General features: G+C 45.0%; 1 protein-coding gene across 1 annotated transcript in view; it reads left to right on the top strand.

Annotated features, from left to right (window-relative positions):
* The window catches only part of Wwtr1 (WW domain containing transcription regulator 1), a 112,808-nt gene that overhangs the window by 57,228 nt on the left and 39,684 nt on the right, over nucleotides 1-15,896 (top strand). The window contains exon 3 of the mRNA XM_005344005.3: nucleotides 15,246-15,382. Within this exon, the coding sequence (XP_005344062.1) occupies nucleotides 15,246-15,382 (137 nt within the window). The remainder of the gene's footprint in view (nucleotides 1-15,245; nucleotides 15,383-15,896) is intronic.

The following is a 15,896-nucleotide window of genomic DNA, read 5'->3' as shown; positions in this document are numbered from 1 at the left end:
GATCACAAAGATCCGCCTGCCTCTGCCTCCCGAGTGCTGGGATTAAAGGCGTGCGCCACCACCGCCCAGCTATGAGTACTTTTTTTTAAAGGATGTTTTAGGTATGAATAATATTCCTTTGATACACTTGAAAAATTTTCCTTTAAAAGACAGGGTCTCATGTATCTATCCAAAAGATAGCCTCGACCTCCTAATCCTCCTGCCTCTGCCCCTTAGCTGCTAAGATTGCAGGCCTGTGCAGCCACATCTGTGCCGCCGTCATGCTGAGAGTAAAATGGTTTGTTGGACTAAACTCATTAAATGTGCACATTCATTGACTAGCTCGCATAATCATTGCTTTATTTGTGTATCCCACTAGTAGAGTTTAATCCCCGCTGTATGTCAGGCCTTCTGTCCTTCTGGCCTCTCAATCCATGGTTGGGGGCTGCTCCGAAGTTGAGAAATTTTACAGAGTCTTTGGTTTCAAGCCTGGGGGTGGTTGGCTATAATCCCGGCCCTCAGGAGGCCGAGGAAGAGGCTCCGGTGTTTAAAGTCAGCCAGGACTACATAATGACATCCTGTCCCATAAAACCAAAGGCTCATGGAAAGGAAAGGCCCAAATGTATCCTGTATAGAAAATAACATTTCCTCTCCAGATACCGTGGTCTTTATCCCAGCTCAGGGTTCCTCCCAAGTCAGTGGAAATTGTATAAGGAATGCGTGGGCCGGATATGCCTCATGGTGGGATGAGAAGGAACCTGGGAGCTAGTCAGGAGACTAAATTTAAACTGTTATTTGTAGTGAGTATATAATTAACATGGGGTAATGGTGAGAAATAAAACAAATAAACAAACAAAGCAACCAGAGTGGTTTCTTTTTTTTATTAAATAAAAAAAGAAAGGGAGGAAAAGAAAAAAAAAAGTTGATGGGAAAAGAGGAAAACACAGTTGAGCTGTACGTATTCCCTTTCAGAAGAACAATCAAAGGAGGGGCTGGGCGGTGGTTCTGTGGTTGAGTGCTTGCTGCTATTCCAGAAGGCCTGAGCTCAGTTCCCAGCACCCACCCACACTCGCAGCTCGTAGCCATCTGTAAGGCCGATGGAGATCCAGTGCCCGCTTCTGGCAGGCACCAGACATATGCATCTCATGGTATATAGACATACAGGCGGCCAAAACACCAATACATATAAAATTTAAAAAAAAGTTAAAAGTATTTTTAATTCTAATTTTTTGTCGATTCAGTATGTGCTGCTCCTCTTGTACCAGGCAGATGCCAGTAATAGAAGTCTTACAGCTGGCAGGCTCGAGGCTGACAGGTGCTGGACAGATGCCAGAGTGTCGTGCAGAGAACGTAGTCTGGGCTTGATCTCCTGTCCACTGACACCTCCTTCAGATTTCCCATTGCAGTCAAGCAGTTGCCATAGGCAGCTGCCAGATACTGCTTACAGAAGTTGCCTGACTCTCTTTATCCTTTCTTTGTGTGGTCTTCTCCCTTTCGTGACTCTCTGGGAGTCTGGGTACCTTCAGGCTGAGCAGGAAGGGAAGTGTTACAGTGTTGCGCTTACAGCTGGTAGCTAAGCAACTAGCTAGACCGCCGACCCTAATCTCCAGCTATGGAATGATTTGTTTTTGATTGGATGTGCGTAGGCGTGTTTTGCCCTGGTGGATGTCTGTACACTACATGTGTGTAGTGCCTGCAGAGGCCAGAAGAGGGCACCCGATCCTCTGGAACTGGAGTTACAGATGGTTGTGCGCCATCATGGCAATGGCTGGGGATCCTACCTGGGTCCTCTGGAAGAGCAGCCAGTACTCTTAACCACTGAGCCATCTCTCCAGCCCCAAGAATTGCTTTATTTTTAATTTTGTGTGTATGCACATGAGTGCAGATGTCTACATGGGGTGGGGTGGGGGGATGCGGGGAATTCAGCTCTCCCAAAGGCTGTAGTTACTGGTGGATGTGAGCCATCTGGTGTGGGTGTTGGGAAACTCAAGTCAGCGGCAAGAACAGTATGTACTTTCAAACCGCCGAACCATCTCCCAGCCCCATAGCTGTGAAATTATTTTTTGTGACATTGTAATTAGTTTAATATATATAATATAAATATATGTTTATATTATTATATTATAATATATAAGTTTAAATGTGGAAAACAGCCTCATTTTTTAAAGAAGAAAGTGAATTCTGTTGTGGGGGAGGAAGTGAAGAGGAGCTTTTCTCCCCCAAATTAGAAGAATAATGCTTTAATGAAGAAAATTCAAAGAAATCTAAAGCCTGCTTCCTCCTCATTCATATGTATCTTATTACCCACAATGGGATTATGTTTTCTCAGCAATGTATCACAGACATCCTTCCATTAAACAAAATATAGATCTGTGTCATTTATAATAGCTCTTATAGGTTTTCATTGCACGGACTATACTATAATTTATTTACCCATTGCATAAACATACATTTAACACAGAAATAAGACTGCAGAGTCTGTCTTCTTAGATGTACTTTGCACACTTTTTGTATGCCCAGTGCTTCTGATGCCAGATTCTCCAGCATGCCACCCAGGTCTCCTATAATGTAACTCAGTTCTGAGAGTGTGTAGCTCAGTGTCCTGTCACTTTCTCAGGTCCTCGAGAAGCCTTGTAGGTCACCCTAGCACCACAGAGCAAGCAAGTGATGTCTAACACCATCGTATTAGAGACAGTCACATCTCACAGGATAGGGTCCCAGTCCCCAAGACTGTCTTTCTCTCTCCAGATGCTGATGCCATAAACACTCGGCTTTTCCTTACGCTCCTCACCAGCTGACAATCAGGTTCGTGGGAGCCCTTCTTGGGGTTTAGCTAGTCTAGTTTGGTTTCGGTTGCTGTGATGAAATTCACTGCCAGCCTGGTAGTGGTGCTTTTCAAGATGTGCATAGGCAAGAACTTTGCCCAACAGTGCTCCAGCAAATCAAAAGAAGGGGTCTTGTGAAAGTAAAAAGGTTTCCCACCCCCAAAGAAACTGTCAGTAGAGCAGACAACCTACTGGAAAAGAAAAAAAAAATGAGGTTTTGCAGTAAATTAATGCCAACCCTTATTTTCTCACATTTTTCAGGTTCTTTGTTAATCTAGGGTATTTGCAGATAGTGGGCTAATATTCAAAATTTACAAAGAGCCACAAAATTGAAACACATACATACAAACATACAAACCTATCAGTTAACAAGTGGTGGGCTAATGTCTTTCGAGATAGGGTCTCTCTGTGCAGTCCTGGAACTCACTATCTATCCCAGGCTGGCATCGAACTCACAGAGATCCACCTCCCTCTGCCTCCTGAGTGTTGGGATTAAAGGCAGACATGATGAAATGAATGGACAGTTCTGCAAAGACAAAAGAAAAATGGATGATAGATATTTAAGAATATGCCACATTATCGGTATCAGAGAAATATAATTTTTAAGTCCACTTTACCCTACTTAGAATCTGATAAGGGACTAAAAAGATGACTCAGTGGTCAAGAGCACTTTTTCTCTTGTAGAGGACCTGCGTTCCTTTCTCAGCAGCCAGGTCATTGCTCAATCCATGTCTAACTCCAATTCCAGATGAACCAGTCCAAATGCCCATCAACAGGTGTTTATGTGTATAGAAAAAGGAGACCATGGAATTGGCGGGAAAACAGATGCACCTGGAAAATAATTACGCTAGGAGATGGGACCCAAATCCAAATGACAGAAGTCATGTTTTATTTCATGCATAGATCCTAGCCAGCAGCAGCGTGTAAGTGTATATGTAAAGGGGTGTTTGGAAAATGATGCCAAGCATGCATGGAAAATGAGAGAAGAAAAAAAGACTCCTGAGGGGTGTTAGGGGGCTCAGATCTAAGGTAGATGGAGAAGTGAGGGAGAAGTCCCTGAAATGTACTTTGTTGGGAAATGCCATGATGTCTAACGTCTGGCCTGCTAATTCCAAAGGATTATCTTTGTCATTAGATACCTTGACTATTGAAATTTATAGGTTTTACAATAAATCAACGCCCACCTTTATTTTCTTCCATTTCTCAGGTTCTTTGGTAATCTAATCGAGAGTATTTGCAGATTTCTTCTTTTCTTCTCCCTCCTTTCCATATTCTTTTTGCATTCTATTACTGAGATCTCTTTAAGTAGACAGTGTAGATAGATTTTCATAAGGGAAAGGATGAGAAATAATAGTGTTAGCATGTACTTGGTTCCTGGCATTACTGTTTCTGTCAAATGAGAAATACGCAAAACAGAACTACTCAAGAGATGCGCTTGTGCCCTGTTGGAGGAGACCAAGGCTTGGAGGTGATAGGCGAAGTGGCAATGATCTCCTAATTAGCGACAGCTCATTTTGCTGCTTTCCACCAAAGATGCCGAGGCATGTGTTAAAAATCACTGTCGGCCTGGTGGTGGCCGCGGCACAGGCCTTTTATCCCAGTACGCAGGAGGCAGAGACAGGCGGATCTCTGTGAGTTCAAAGCCCGTTTGGTCTACAGAGTGACTTCCAGGACAGCCAGAGCTACACAGAGAAACCCTGTTTCCAAATACTGGAAAATAAAACAAAATAAAAACTCCAAACACTCTGTACTGAATTAAGTCATGAAGCATATGTTGGCCAGGCACGCACACGGCCTGGGTTTGGCCCATGTACCTCCAGTCGCTTTCAAAACCTTAGTGGCACGATCCCTGCCTCAGAATCTAGCATCTTCATTTCAGTGTGTTGGCATTTGTCTCTGCCCCTTCTAGTTGCTCCTTACAAAATGGTCTCGTGGCTGTGAAAAGCCCGTTGAGCCTCTCTCCAGACTCTGGGGTTCGTGCCAGCCCCTTTGTTGTTGGTTCGTGTTGTCTTGTGCCTTGAAAACAGGAGGAGAAAGTGGGTCAGACAGCCAGAGCTGTGGCTCATCTTCCTAGAATTAAAGGAGGAAAGAAACCAAAGCGAACACAAAGGGACTGGCTCTCCCCGCGTGAGTTGATGACAGGCTCACTAATGGAAAATCATTGCTCGTGCAGATGTGAGTCCAGAGGACAGTTCCCCAAACGTCTGGGGTCCTGTGCCCCAACAAAGGAGTTTGTTTGTCATGGGGACGGGTACAGAGGAGGTAGAGGCGTGTCTCTCTGTGGCCTGCTTCCTGGAGAGCAGGAAGGACAAGAAGGTGCAGGGACTTTCTGTGGGGTCATTAGTTCAGTACCCTACTCCTGAAATTTAACTTGGGCTTTTCAGAACGTGTTCCGTTGGCTGAATGAAGCACTGGCCGTGTAAGGGCTGCCAGTCTTCAGTTGTTGTTCTTCCTACGTTAATCTCCAGAACATTAATTCTTCATTAAGTCCTGTTCTCCTGCCTGGAAATAGCTTTGCCCTCATCTTCTGGCTAAGTGGCATTTACTTCTTTTGGCCCAGTAGAAGGGAGAGGAGGGTAGGCGCAGCCCAGCTTGGAGACATTGGATATGTGGAGTGACTTGAGAGCAGCCAAGCGTTGGGTCAGTGGATGTCCCATTTAAGAACAACTGGAAAAACAGCGTGGAGGAACATGTGTCAGACACAGAGAGCCTGGAAAAACAGTTTTCAAAGTATTTGAGCATTTACCGTAGTCAAGTGGCTTTAAAACACACTGAGCTGCTTTGCAGATGTCGGATGTAGGCAGCGTGGTTGGTGTGTCAAACAAGAAGCTATTGAGACAGAATGTCAGGCTCCGCACCATTGTAATTAAAAACAACAGCTCTTAGCCCCCTGTGATCTCTTATTTTTCCTCCTACCACATCCCCACCCCTGGCTTATCGACCTTTTGCGGGCCCACACACTGGAGGCACTCAGCAGCATGCAGGCATTTAAATGGCTTACATGCACTGTTCCATGCCTAGCAAATCTCAACATATGTGTGTGTTGGGTGTAGAAGAGCTTCCTCTAAGCTGTGCCATAGAAACAGCATGTTTCCTCACCCTGGAAAGGAGGAGCTGGCTGCATTGGAGGATCTGGCTGCATTGAACATACTGCATATGTTATACACTAAACCTTAGTAGAATTTTCAGTGGTAATTTCCTCTATACTCGGCATGTTCACAACATGGGTGGGACAGAGCTCAATGCTGTGTGTTTGTCTCCAACCCCACACTGATTCTGCAGTTGAATCCCTATAAGAAGACATAGCACTACTGTTCATTGAATAAATAAAGGAATGAAAACTTTCCAGTTCCTATAGATGATGACTTCATCTTTTCTCCACTTGTCTTTTTTGTTGTGTGATGTTTTACTCTTTTGCTTTCTGAGGAATCCACTACCCAGCTCCAAAATACGTCACACACACTGGCTTATTCTTAAGCTTGGCTTGTTTCTTGTCAGCTTTTCTTAAGTTATCCTGACTACCTTTTGCCTCTGGGCTTTTATCTTCCTCTATTTCTCTATACCTTTCTTTACTCCTTTCTCCATGACTTGCTGTATAGCTGGGTGGCTGGCCCCTGATGTTCTCCTCTCCTTGTTCTCTTCCTCGTCTTTCCTATTTATTCTCTCGACCTGCCAGCCCTGCCTATCCTTGTTCCTGCCTTGCTATTGGCCGTTCATCTCTTTATTAGACCCTCGGGTGTTTTAGACAAAGTACAACAGCTTCATAGAGAAACAGATGTAGCATAAAAAAAAGCAATACACCTTAAAATATTTTCCAACACTTTTTCATTCCATGTTTTTGTCTGTGAGAACACAAATACCCAATATGTATTTTATAATTGTCTTTTTAGACATCTAGAAATAAGAAAATGGGGTGAAATATATTCTGCAGTCTGATTGAGTCCCAACAGTAGAGCCTAACAGTGCTCGATGCATCTTTTAATAACATTATTAATCTCAACATGAGAAGAGAAGAAAAATGGTGGCTATTTCTTTCGTCTGTCTGTCTGTCTGTCTGTCTGTCTGTCTGTCTGTCTGTCTGTCTGTATCTGCCTTGTCTGTCTATATCTGCCTCTGCCTCCGTAGTGCTGGGATTACAGGCTGGTGCCACCATCACCAGGTTGTTTATAATGAAGTTGTTTTTGTAGACAAGCTCCTTCCATGGGCTTCATGGCTTGAGTCAAACAGAAAAAAAACAAAACAAAACAAAAAACCATACCAGGCTTTTCCTTGTCCTCTTAGGGGTTAGGAAAAATGAGATCAAGCAAGAATTTGGCTCTACTTTACAAAGTCAGATTTGCCCGCCCTTGGTGATACTGGGGGCTAGAACAGGTGATGGCCTATCTCTCCACTGTGGCTGAAGACAGGGCCATGAGTCACACCGTAGGGCTGGATTGATGAGCCATTTCCCAAAGTAGTTTTGACCGAGACAAACACATTCATCGTGTTTTTCTTTCCTGTCCTGAGCACAAAACACTGGTAAATAAACTCTTTCAGGAACCACAGATATTAAGCTAGCATGGCCCCCAGTTGGCTCTCACTGCTTTCCTGTGCTGACAGCCACTGTGTCTCACTTCTGACTCACTTTTGCCCCTGCTGAGTAGCTTCAGAGGGAATGAATTGAAGGAAAGTAAGTGGAGCTCAGTAGGAGAAAAAAAAAATGAGGTAGCCAGATCAGCACAGCTGGCCCTGGTGCAAGGCCTGTTCGCACCTGATGCTACTAAGTTAAACCAGTAGCTTCTTGGCAAGGCTGGGATGGAAGTCGAGGATTAGAGCCACAGTTGTTAAAAATACAATCCCCGCCATTTAGAATTCCAGACAGCTCTGAAATTTTTAAAGTAAATGGTGGAGACCGGAAGCAGGCGCCAAAACAATGCGTCTGGTTTTATATCATCATCTTTTGCTAGAAGATCTTAAAAATCCCCCTATCCGTGAATGAGCCGGCACCCCTGTGTCGTAGCCTACAGCCGTCTGCTGCAGTGAAAATTGGGCTGGCACCTTTGAACCGCAAGTTCCTCGCGGTTTCAGGAGGTGAATGCCCACCACCAATTTCTGTGGTGTGAACCAGAACAGTTTAATGTATGGCCCAAAGTCAATTTTTACAGCTTTGGGATTTGGATGGGGACCTTTTCAATACTGGATTGGTCGGCTGTGCGCATCTGAAGTTTTTTTGTCTCCATGGGTCATGTGTCCTAGGTTAGCAAGGGCGGTGGCCTTCAGATTTGGGAGGTTGGGAGGACTGTCACTGGCTATATATAGTTAATGAAAGCTGCTCAGGGACAAAGGATCAATGGGCGTGAAAACAAGAAGAATGAGCGGAGGAGGGAGAGTGGTTACTTGAGAAATACAGGATCACATGAGCTGTGCACCTGTTCATCCTGTGAGGTAGCGATGCTCGCTTTCTGGTGGTCAGTGTGTTTAACCTCAAAAGCGAGCTTCCCGCCAGTGAAGAAGGCAATGCATGAGCAGAGGGCAGGTGTCTGGTCTCCCCATTGTGAACAGGACTAGAACCAGCTGACTGTCTGAGCTGTGAGCTGAGTATCTCCATAGTGGTGGAAGCTTCTGCCATGGGCTCCCCCTGTCATCCACTTCTATGACATTCTGGCAGCAGAGGAAGAAGTATGCTCTTGGGCCTGGGAGAATTAGTTAATGATCATGGCCGCCACCTTTCTTCTTAAGGTTTTGAGACACCGTCTTTGGTGTCAGAAGAGGGAAATCTCATCTCCAGAAAACAAAACAGAAGATAGTAATCAAGAAGTGCCAGAACTGATATAGAATGTTTTGCTGTTTCCCAAGTCTTGAAATTTAAGTCAGAATGCTTTGCGAGAATGTTGAATTAGCTGGAGGATGGGTAATGTTTGTCTCCTAAAAGTAAACTAGAAACTGCAGATTTGTGTTGTAATGAGGAAGACTCTTCAAACTTTAAGTCATGCCTTGCTATCTGCTACAGGCTTAAAAATTGACATGGAATCTGTTGCCTACTTCTGATGAGTCCAGTTCACTTGGCCAACCATTTCTGACAATTTATATGCCTCATTCAAACCTGTTTCAGTTTTCATTTTGAACCTTACTGAGACTGAGTCTAATTGTGTCTGTCCACAGAACGCAGTTTGCCAAGCTATTTTACTTAGCAGTGTTTAAAGTGATCACCTTTGTTTGTTTATTTTGAGACAGGATCTCATTATGAGCCCTGGTTGTCTAGGAACTCACTATATAGACCAGGTTGGCCTAGAACTCACTGAGATCCACCCGTCTCTGCCTCCCAAAACTGGGATTACAGGTGTGCACCTCCAGGCATGGTGGTAATTGCCTTTAATACATACTTGTTGTATAGTCTTAAGAGAGTGGTGAACTGGCCCAGTGAATGAAATTTATCTGTACTCTAAATTGGACTTATAATGTCATGGGGATTGCAAGATTTTTTTTTTAACGCCTTCCGTGTGCCATGCAGTTTGTTCCGTGGTCATTAGAAAAGCTAGCATTTCAAGGAAGAGGTTAAAGAGGAACTTCATCAAAATAACAGTTACTCAGATTGACTTCTGAGCCTCAGTTTGCCTTTAAATTCCCATCTCATTGGTACAGTTCTATTTATGTGCTTTACTTGGTTGGGGTGGGTAAAGAGGCAGGGGGAAGGCCCTCTAAACCCCGTGATGGTGGAGCTCTGGTTCTGACTGTAATAGGAAACTCTGATATAGTAAAGAGAGGGGGGCCCAGGAATAGGGCAGTAAAAAGACAAGGGAACTTGTGGTCATTCCTATTTTTATATCATTATATGCTTCCAGCAATACAAAACATACTACACAGGCTTTCTCTACTTCAAAAAGTCTTTGTTGTGTGACTTCCTTCCATAAAGTTAAGTGTATTCTAGGGCAAGGATTGGTAGGTCAATTCTTCCAAAAGCTCCAGCCAGTAAGAAGCTGGATGATTCATATTCATATTCTTTCTCTCTCTCTCTCTCTCTCTCTCTCTCTCTCTCTCTCTCTCTCTCTCCTCTCTCCTCTCTCTCTCTCCCTCTCCCCCTCCCCTCTAAATATAAAATTTAGAAAATTTTATATTTCTAAAATGCTTTAGCCGGGCGGTGGTGGCGCACGCCTTTAATCCCAGCACTTGGGAGGCAGAGGCAGTCGGATCTCTGGGAGGCAGAGGCCAGCCTGGTCTACAAGAGCTAGTTCCGGGACGGGCACCAAAGCTACAGAGAAACCCTGTCTCGAAAAACCAAAAAAAAAAAAAAAAGATGCTTTTTCATTTTTATCCTGACCAGTGCATGCATCATGCATAATAGGTGTATAATCTATGGTTGGCTGAGTAAATTTTGTCAGCCTTGAGCTTGAGGCAGGAGCTGCTTGCTTTTTCTGTGCTCCCTAAGAAAGGGAACTTGGGAATCCCGGTCATGAAGTCATGAAACCTGTTAAGTGACTTTGATAGTCTCAGATGCCGAGAAGCGACCTGCTTTACTTGTACACGCCTATTTGAGATAGGGGTTTTGCTTGTTTGTTTTGTGTTTCTCCTTGGCGGTGGATGCCAAGTCGTGGGTGGGTTCAAGACTTATCCTGTTTGGTGACACAGGATCTGTGCTAGTATTAAAGTTCAGGTTCCCAGGTATATTGTGATTTCAAGACGGATCTTTTTGGCTCGTCGAGAGCCTGGTGATAGGTTAAAGTGGCCGCAGTGGCTTTGGACAGGGCCGTAGGAGGGTGGCTTTGGAGACCTGTTCCCAAGGGTGACTTGGATGCTCTTTGTACTTGGGATATGAGTCTAAGCCGGATAGAGGATGAGTTTTGTTCAAGGAAGAGGATAGAAGGGGAGAAGGAAAGCTAAGCCAGCAAGAGTATGGACGGGACCCACGGCCTCGCCTCATTTGGAGAAGAACTGATGTGCTGGGAAGAAGGAAAGAGGGCGCTCCAGAGCGAGCTGCCTAGTTAGGCCGGCTCCCTAGACTAACTGAACTGCTCTGTGTGAAATGAAGAGTGGAATGTAAATGAGGAAGACTTCTGAAGTCAACCCAAGGCCCCCCTCTGCGTGTACAGGTGCATTTGAGCATGCCCACACATGTGAACGAACACATACACACACACACACACACAGTCAGCCACATTATACACGAGAGAAAGAAAACTCCGACTTATAGAGGCTAACCAGACAAAAGGCTCTTGAAGGGCAAAGCAGTGCTTGAGAGGAGAAAAGCATAGGTAGTGGCAGTGTCCCAGGCTGCTGATAGGTAGGGCTAGGCTTGTACCCGAGCGGTAATCTGAGGCTGAGTAGCTTGCCTTCTCTCTCTCTATTACGGTTAATCTTTACCCCACAGAATTTATCTAGTAATTAAAATGACTTTCGTCTTTATGGCAGAAAGTATTAATCCACGAGGAAAGATTATTTGATACATCAGTTTTCCAGAAGCCATCCTTTCCAGTCAAGAATCTTCTCAGAGGCCAGTGAGCTGGTATTTCCGGTCTGTTGGCAAAGCCCAGGTCCTTGGAGCTGAAGCTCACTCAGGGCCGGCCAGTTGTGGAGCAAACTCCTACTGGAGTTTGAAGCCTGCTACTGGAGTTGGCCTTTAAAGGAAGGAGAAAGGCCACCCCTTCGTATTTATTGTGACCACCTCCCTGTTCAAGGCCCTTCATGCGAAAACCTTTGTAGGGATTTTGTTTTAAGTCTATGGAAAACGTTTTTGGTTGTCAAGAAAAGTTTTCCTTCCTCTTAGGAACGGGAGCATGGGGCCAAGAGACCGGTTCCATTTTCCCCCTTTTTGGACTGCGTGAAGATGAGTGGGAAACCTTTTGTTTTTTGTTTTGCTTTTGCCTTGTTTTGTTTGAGGCAGGGTCTCTCTGAGTAGCCTTAAATTTAAAGCCTTGGCTGGCCTTGTATTTAAAGAGATCTGCCCGACTCTTCCTGGAGTGATGGAATTAAAGGCGTTCACCACCACACCCAGTTCCAAAATTATATATTTGAAGATTCTTTACCCATGCTGTGAGGATTTCTAAATTCATTCGAAATGAAGTGCCTGTAATCATTCCTATTTTTTATATTGTTATATTCTGAAAAGAGCTTATATTCTATTAAGGAAGAAATCTGTCCCCAGACTGAGAGGTTGTAAAGGTGTTAGAGGGGAGCATCTAACAATGAGTGTGACTGGCCCTTAAATCTCCCGAAATTTATCTTCCAGGTCATGTACATATTTGCGCATGAATTTCCCTTTGTTCCTTTTTTGTGCCTTCAATGAGTATTTCAGCCTTGGCTGGTTATGAAAACAATTCAGAGTCACTGTTAAAAGTACTTCAATAGGAAAAACACAGCAAAACAAAGAACCAAACAAAAATCCCTACCTGATTATGTCACCATATATGGTTAGTTCCCCCTGTTTTTGTTCCCTTTTCATATTTGAAAATAAGACGGCATGTATTCATAGACTATTTAAAGTATAGGAAAATTGAATATATGAATATATAGATGTGTTGATGTTAACTTCCACAGGAGATTATACTTTAAAAATAGAAGGCCCTTTCTTAAAGTAGCGCTGCTGGCCAGGGAATACAGCCAGGAAGGAGGTGTGGGAGTAGTGGGGAAGTGGGGATTAGTCTAGCTAACTCTCAGTCCTGGCAGGCAGCAGGCTCGCACTGAGAAACAGGAGAAAGGAAGTGACTCAGCCTTATTGAGGGGCCTGAGATGAGGCAGGGCAATGAAAGCGTGAACAGCATCCTTTGGGTTTGGGGAGTGGGTGAGGGGACCAAAGCTGAAGGCTCTAAATGGCTTAAACCAGGGGAGAAATTAGTCAAGTCTAACCTGGAGCCACCACCATCAACCAGGAACCAGTACAGTCGCCCCTGAGTTTGCATGTAGGCTGGAGTGGTGTCCAGCCTTTTGACATTGGGACAGAATGTGGTTTACAAAAGTGTTGTCGTCTCCACTCTTAGCCCCCTGAGGAGTTTTTTTTTTTTTAAATAAATGAGTAGTTTTGTCATTTGAGGAGAAAGCCATTCATCCACAACCCCTGCACAGCAGTCTCCCCGATATCAGCTCAGCTTTCCTGTCTCGCACCCAAGCAAGGCTCCTCTTTTATTGGAGTCATGGAAGCAGAGCTGGGAACAAAGCTCCTTAAAAAGTGATTGGCTGGTTGTAGATTTGGGAGGGCAGGCTGTGGTGGCTACCAGGATACTGTGGGAATTCCAGGACTTCAAGCCCTGGGGTAAGTCCTTTTTTGTCATTGGAGTCAGACCTATCATCAGGGTGCAGCAGAATGTCCGGGTAGGAGGCTCTGCCCTCTTTCCAAAGGAAGGGAAGCTGGAAAGCGTTGTTGACGGTCTTTAGGCATCGGGGTTTAGCCACCGCTTGGCATGACAGCATTGTACACAGGCCCCACTATGTCCCACCACATTTATGAGCCACCAGCTGCTTGTTTAGAAGTGGGGAGAGTGGGGCTCAGCATCTGGGAATGGAGCATTCCAGTTGCTATGGTAATCTTTCAATTTGGCCCCTATATGTCTGACATCAGTGACCCATCTCTGTCAACACATCCAGTACACTGGTATTTCTCCCTATCAGGGGTAGACTGGGTTCTGATGCGGGTTCTCAGAGAGTATCAGTATTTATGATGCTGGTATCTTAGAACGCTTCTCAGAGAAGGATTTATGGTACCAGAGCAGAAAGTACTTATCCAAGATAAGCCTTCCTTGAGTGTGTGTGTGTGTGTGTGTGTGTGTGTGTGTGTGTGAGAGAGAGAGAGAGAGACAGAGAGAGAGAGAGAGAGAGAGAGAGAGAGAGAGAGAGAGAGAGAGAGAGAGAGAGAGAGAGAGAGAGAGAGATGGTTTTACGTTTGCTTCCTGAGAGTATGTGGTGGTCAGAGGACCACCTTAGGTGTTTTGAGGTTTAGGCTGTTTTATTTTGCTTTACCCTGGGTCTCATGGTTGTTTGCTGCTCTATAGGCCAATTTAGCCAGATGGCAGGCATTGGCCCATCTCTGCTTCCTGTCTTGCCTCCCAGCACTGTGACAATAGACACACAGTACTATGTCAGGCCTTGCATGGGTTCTGGAGCTTTGAGGTCCTCATGTGCTGATTGCCCCCCCCCTCCCGCCCCCAGCTGTCTTCTTCCTAGTCTGGAAACAATAGGATTGGCCCCATAAGAACAGCCTTAGTTTCTTTAGTTCTGATTACTTTGCTAAAGGGAATTTACTTCATTTTGACATGAGCTTCATTTCTGCTGTTAGTTCCTTACTCTGATGGCTTGTGAAGAACCCCCTGGGGCTACATGAGTCTCCTCATGCCCAGAGGCTGACTGAAGGATTTTATTCAAGCCTTGAAACACTTCACTGCTGCATTTTTTTGAAGATTGAGATGACGTCTGCTGGGGTTGACATTCAGTAATCAAACTTCACCCCGGCCCCAACCCTCCCCATGTCCGGCACTTGGCCCTTGGTTTATTGTTTATTTATTTTTTAAAAATTATAGTCAACTTGAAACTCTTAGAAGAATGTCCATGTCTTCACTCTTCTAGGCAATGAAAGAGTTCCCATGGTAACACATCCCAGTCTGGGAAGAAGCATTTAACTGGGAGGAAAGAAAAAAACAAAACCGAGGAGAGAGAGAGAGAGACAGAGAGAGAGAGAGACAGAGAGAGAGACAGAGACAGAGAGAGAGACAGAGAGAAAGAGCGGCCAAACTAAAAGCAACTTTACAGAAAGGAAATTTCTAGGCCTAGCATAAATTCAGAGAGATAGCTATTGTAGTTTCTTAACACTGAAGATAAGAACACCTTTGTTATTCAAAATTCAGGTGTGTTTAGCAGCAATCACTTTCCTTTTGCATCTCAGGAAGTGTCTAAGTAGGGCTTGCCAGGAAGAGGCAAACCTGGTTATAAGACCAGAACAAAGGGATAATATTCAGTTTTGAAAAATCATGGTTTGTTGTCTTTAATGGATATAGAAAGATCTGATTATATTTATGAAGCAAAGTAGGGGCACTGTGTGAATTTACTCATCTTTAAATTACACACACCCTCAGCCACCCACCCATACCTACCTGCTAAAGGTTGAGCTTGATGGAGTGGGGCAGGTGCTGAAAAGTAAACCACAATGATCTGTGTTGTGGTTTGGGGGCGGAGTATGTGACCAGCTTTTGGAGGGCTGCCTTCTAGGGTTATCTGTGAATGTGGAACCAGAGGGGGCCCAGGAAGCAGCCAAGGTGCGGATGTGTGTGTAGGCTCCCTGAGTTAAGTTGTTTGCTGCCATAGCTCAACCAGAACGCAAGGCCAAAAGGGCTAGGGAGTCCTTGGGTAAAACCAGAAGCGGTGTGTCAGCCACTTGTAAGCCGACCCAAGGGGAGGAGCCAGTGTCCCTGGTGTGCTGTTGCTGGTGATGCTGATGATACCGATGGTTTAACAAGTCATTCACTGTTTTCCTTCCTTTAGTCACATAGAAAAGATCACCACATGGCAAGACCCTCGGAAGGCGATGAATCAGCCCCTGAATCATGTGAACCTCCACCCTGCCATCACATCCACGTCAGTGCCGCAGAGGTCCATGGCAGTGTCCCAGCCGAATCTTGGTAAGCCCCAACCTTTGACTCCTAGCTGAAGGAAGTGTCAGAGTGACCTTGAGGGCAGGAGGCTCCTAGTGTGGTTGAGAAGGCTTTTATTGTAGTTACGAGGAGCAGCGTTCTGCCAGAGGCCCCTAGAAGGGGGGAGAGAAGTAAGAGGGGGAGAAAGAGCCAGAGAGGAAGAGAAGAAAAGGCAGGCAGGGAGGAGCCAAGGACCAAGATTCTTTTAAAGTAAGTTTGATGCTTTCGCCTGCATGTTTGTATTCATATCTTGTGCATATGTGGTACCTGTGGAGGCCAGAAGAGGGCACCAGAACCCGTAGGATTGAATTGAGGTAGCTGCCTTGTGGTTGCTGGAAACCAAGCCATGGTCTTCTGCGAGATCAGCAAGTACTCTTGTCTGCCCGGAACTCCAGATCCAGAGGAATCTATGCCTCTGGCTTCCTTTGACATCTGCCCTCGTAGGCACTTATTTATACCATACCCACACATATACACACGATCAAACCAAATCCTCTTTCTT

This window comes from Microtus ochrogaster, chromosome 1 (genome assembly GCF_000317375.1).
Source record: "Microtus ochrogaster isolate Prairie Vole_2 chromosome 1, MicOch1.0, whole genome shotgun sequence".
NCBI classification, from domain to species: domain Eukaryota; kingdom Metazoa; phylum Chordata; class Mammalia; order Rodentia; family Cricetidae; genus Microtus; species Microtus ochrogaster.
Note: the sequence above shows the minus strand (reverse complement) of the source record. Positions and strands in the feature narration are given on the sequence as shown.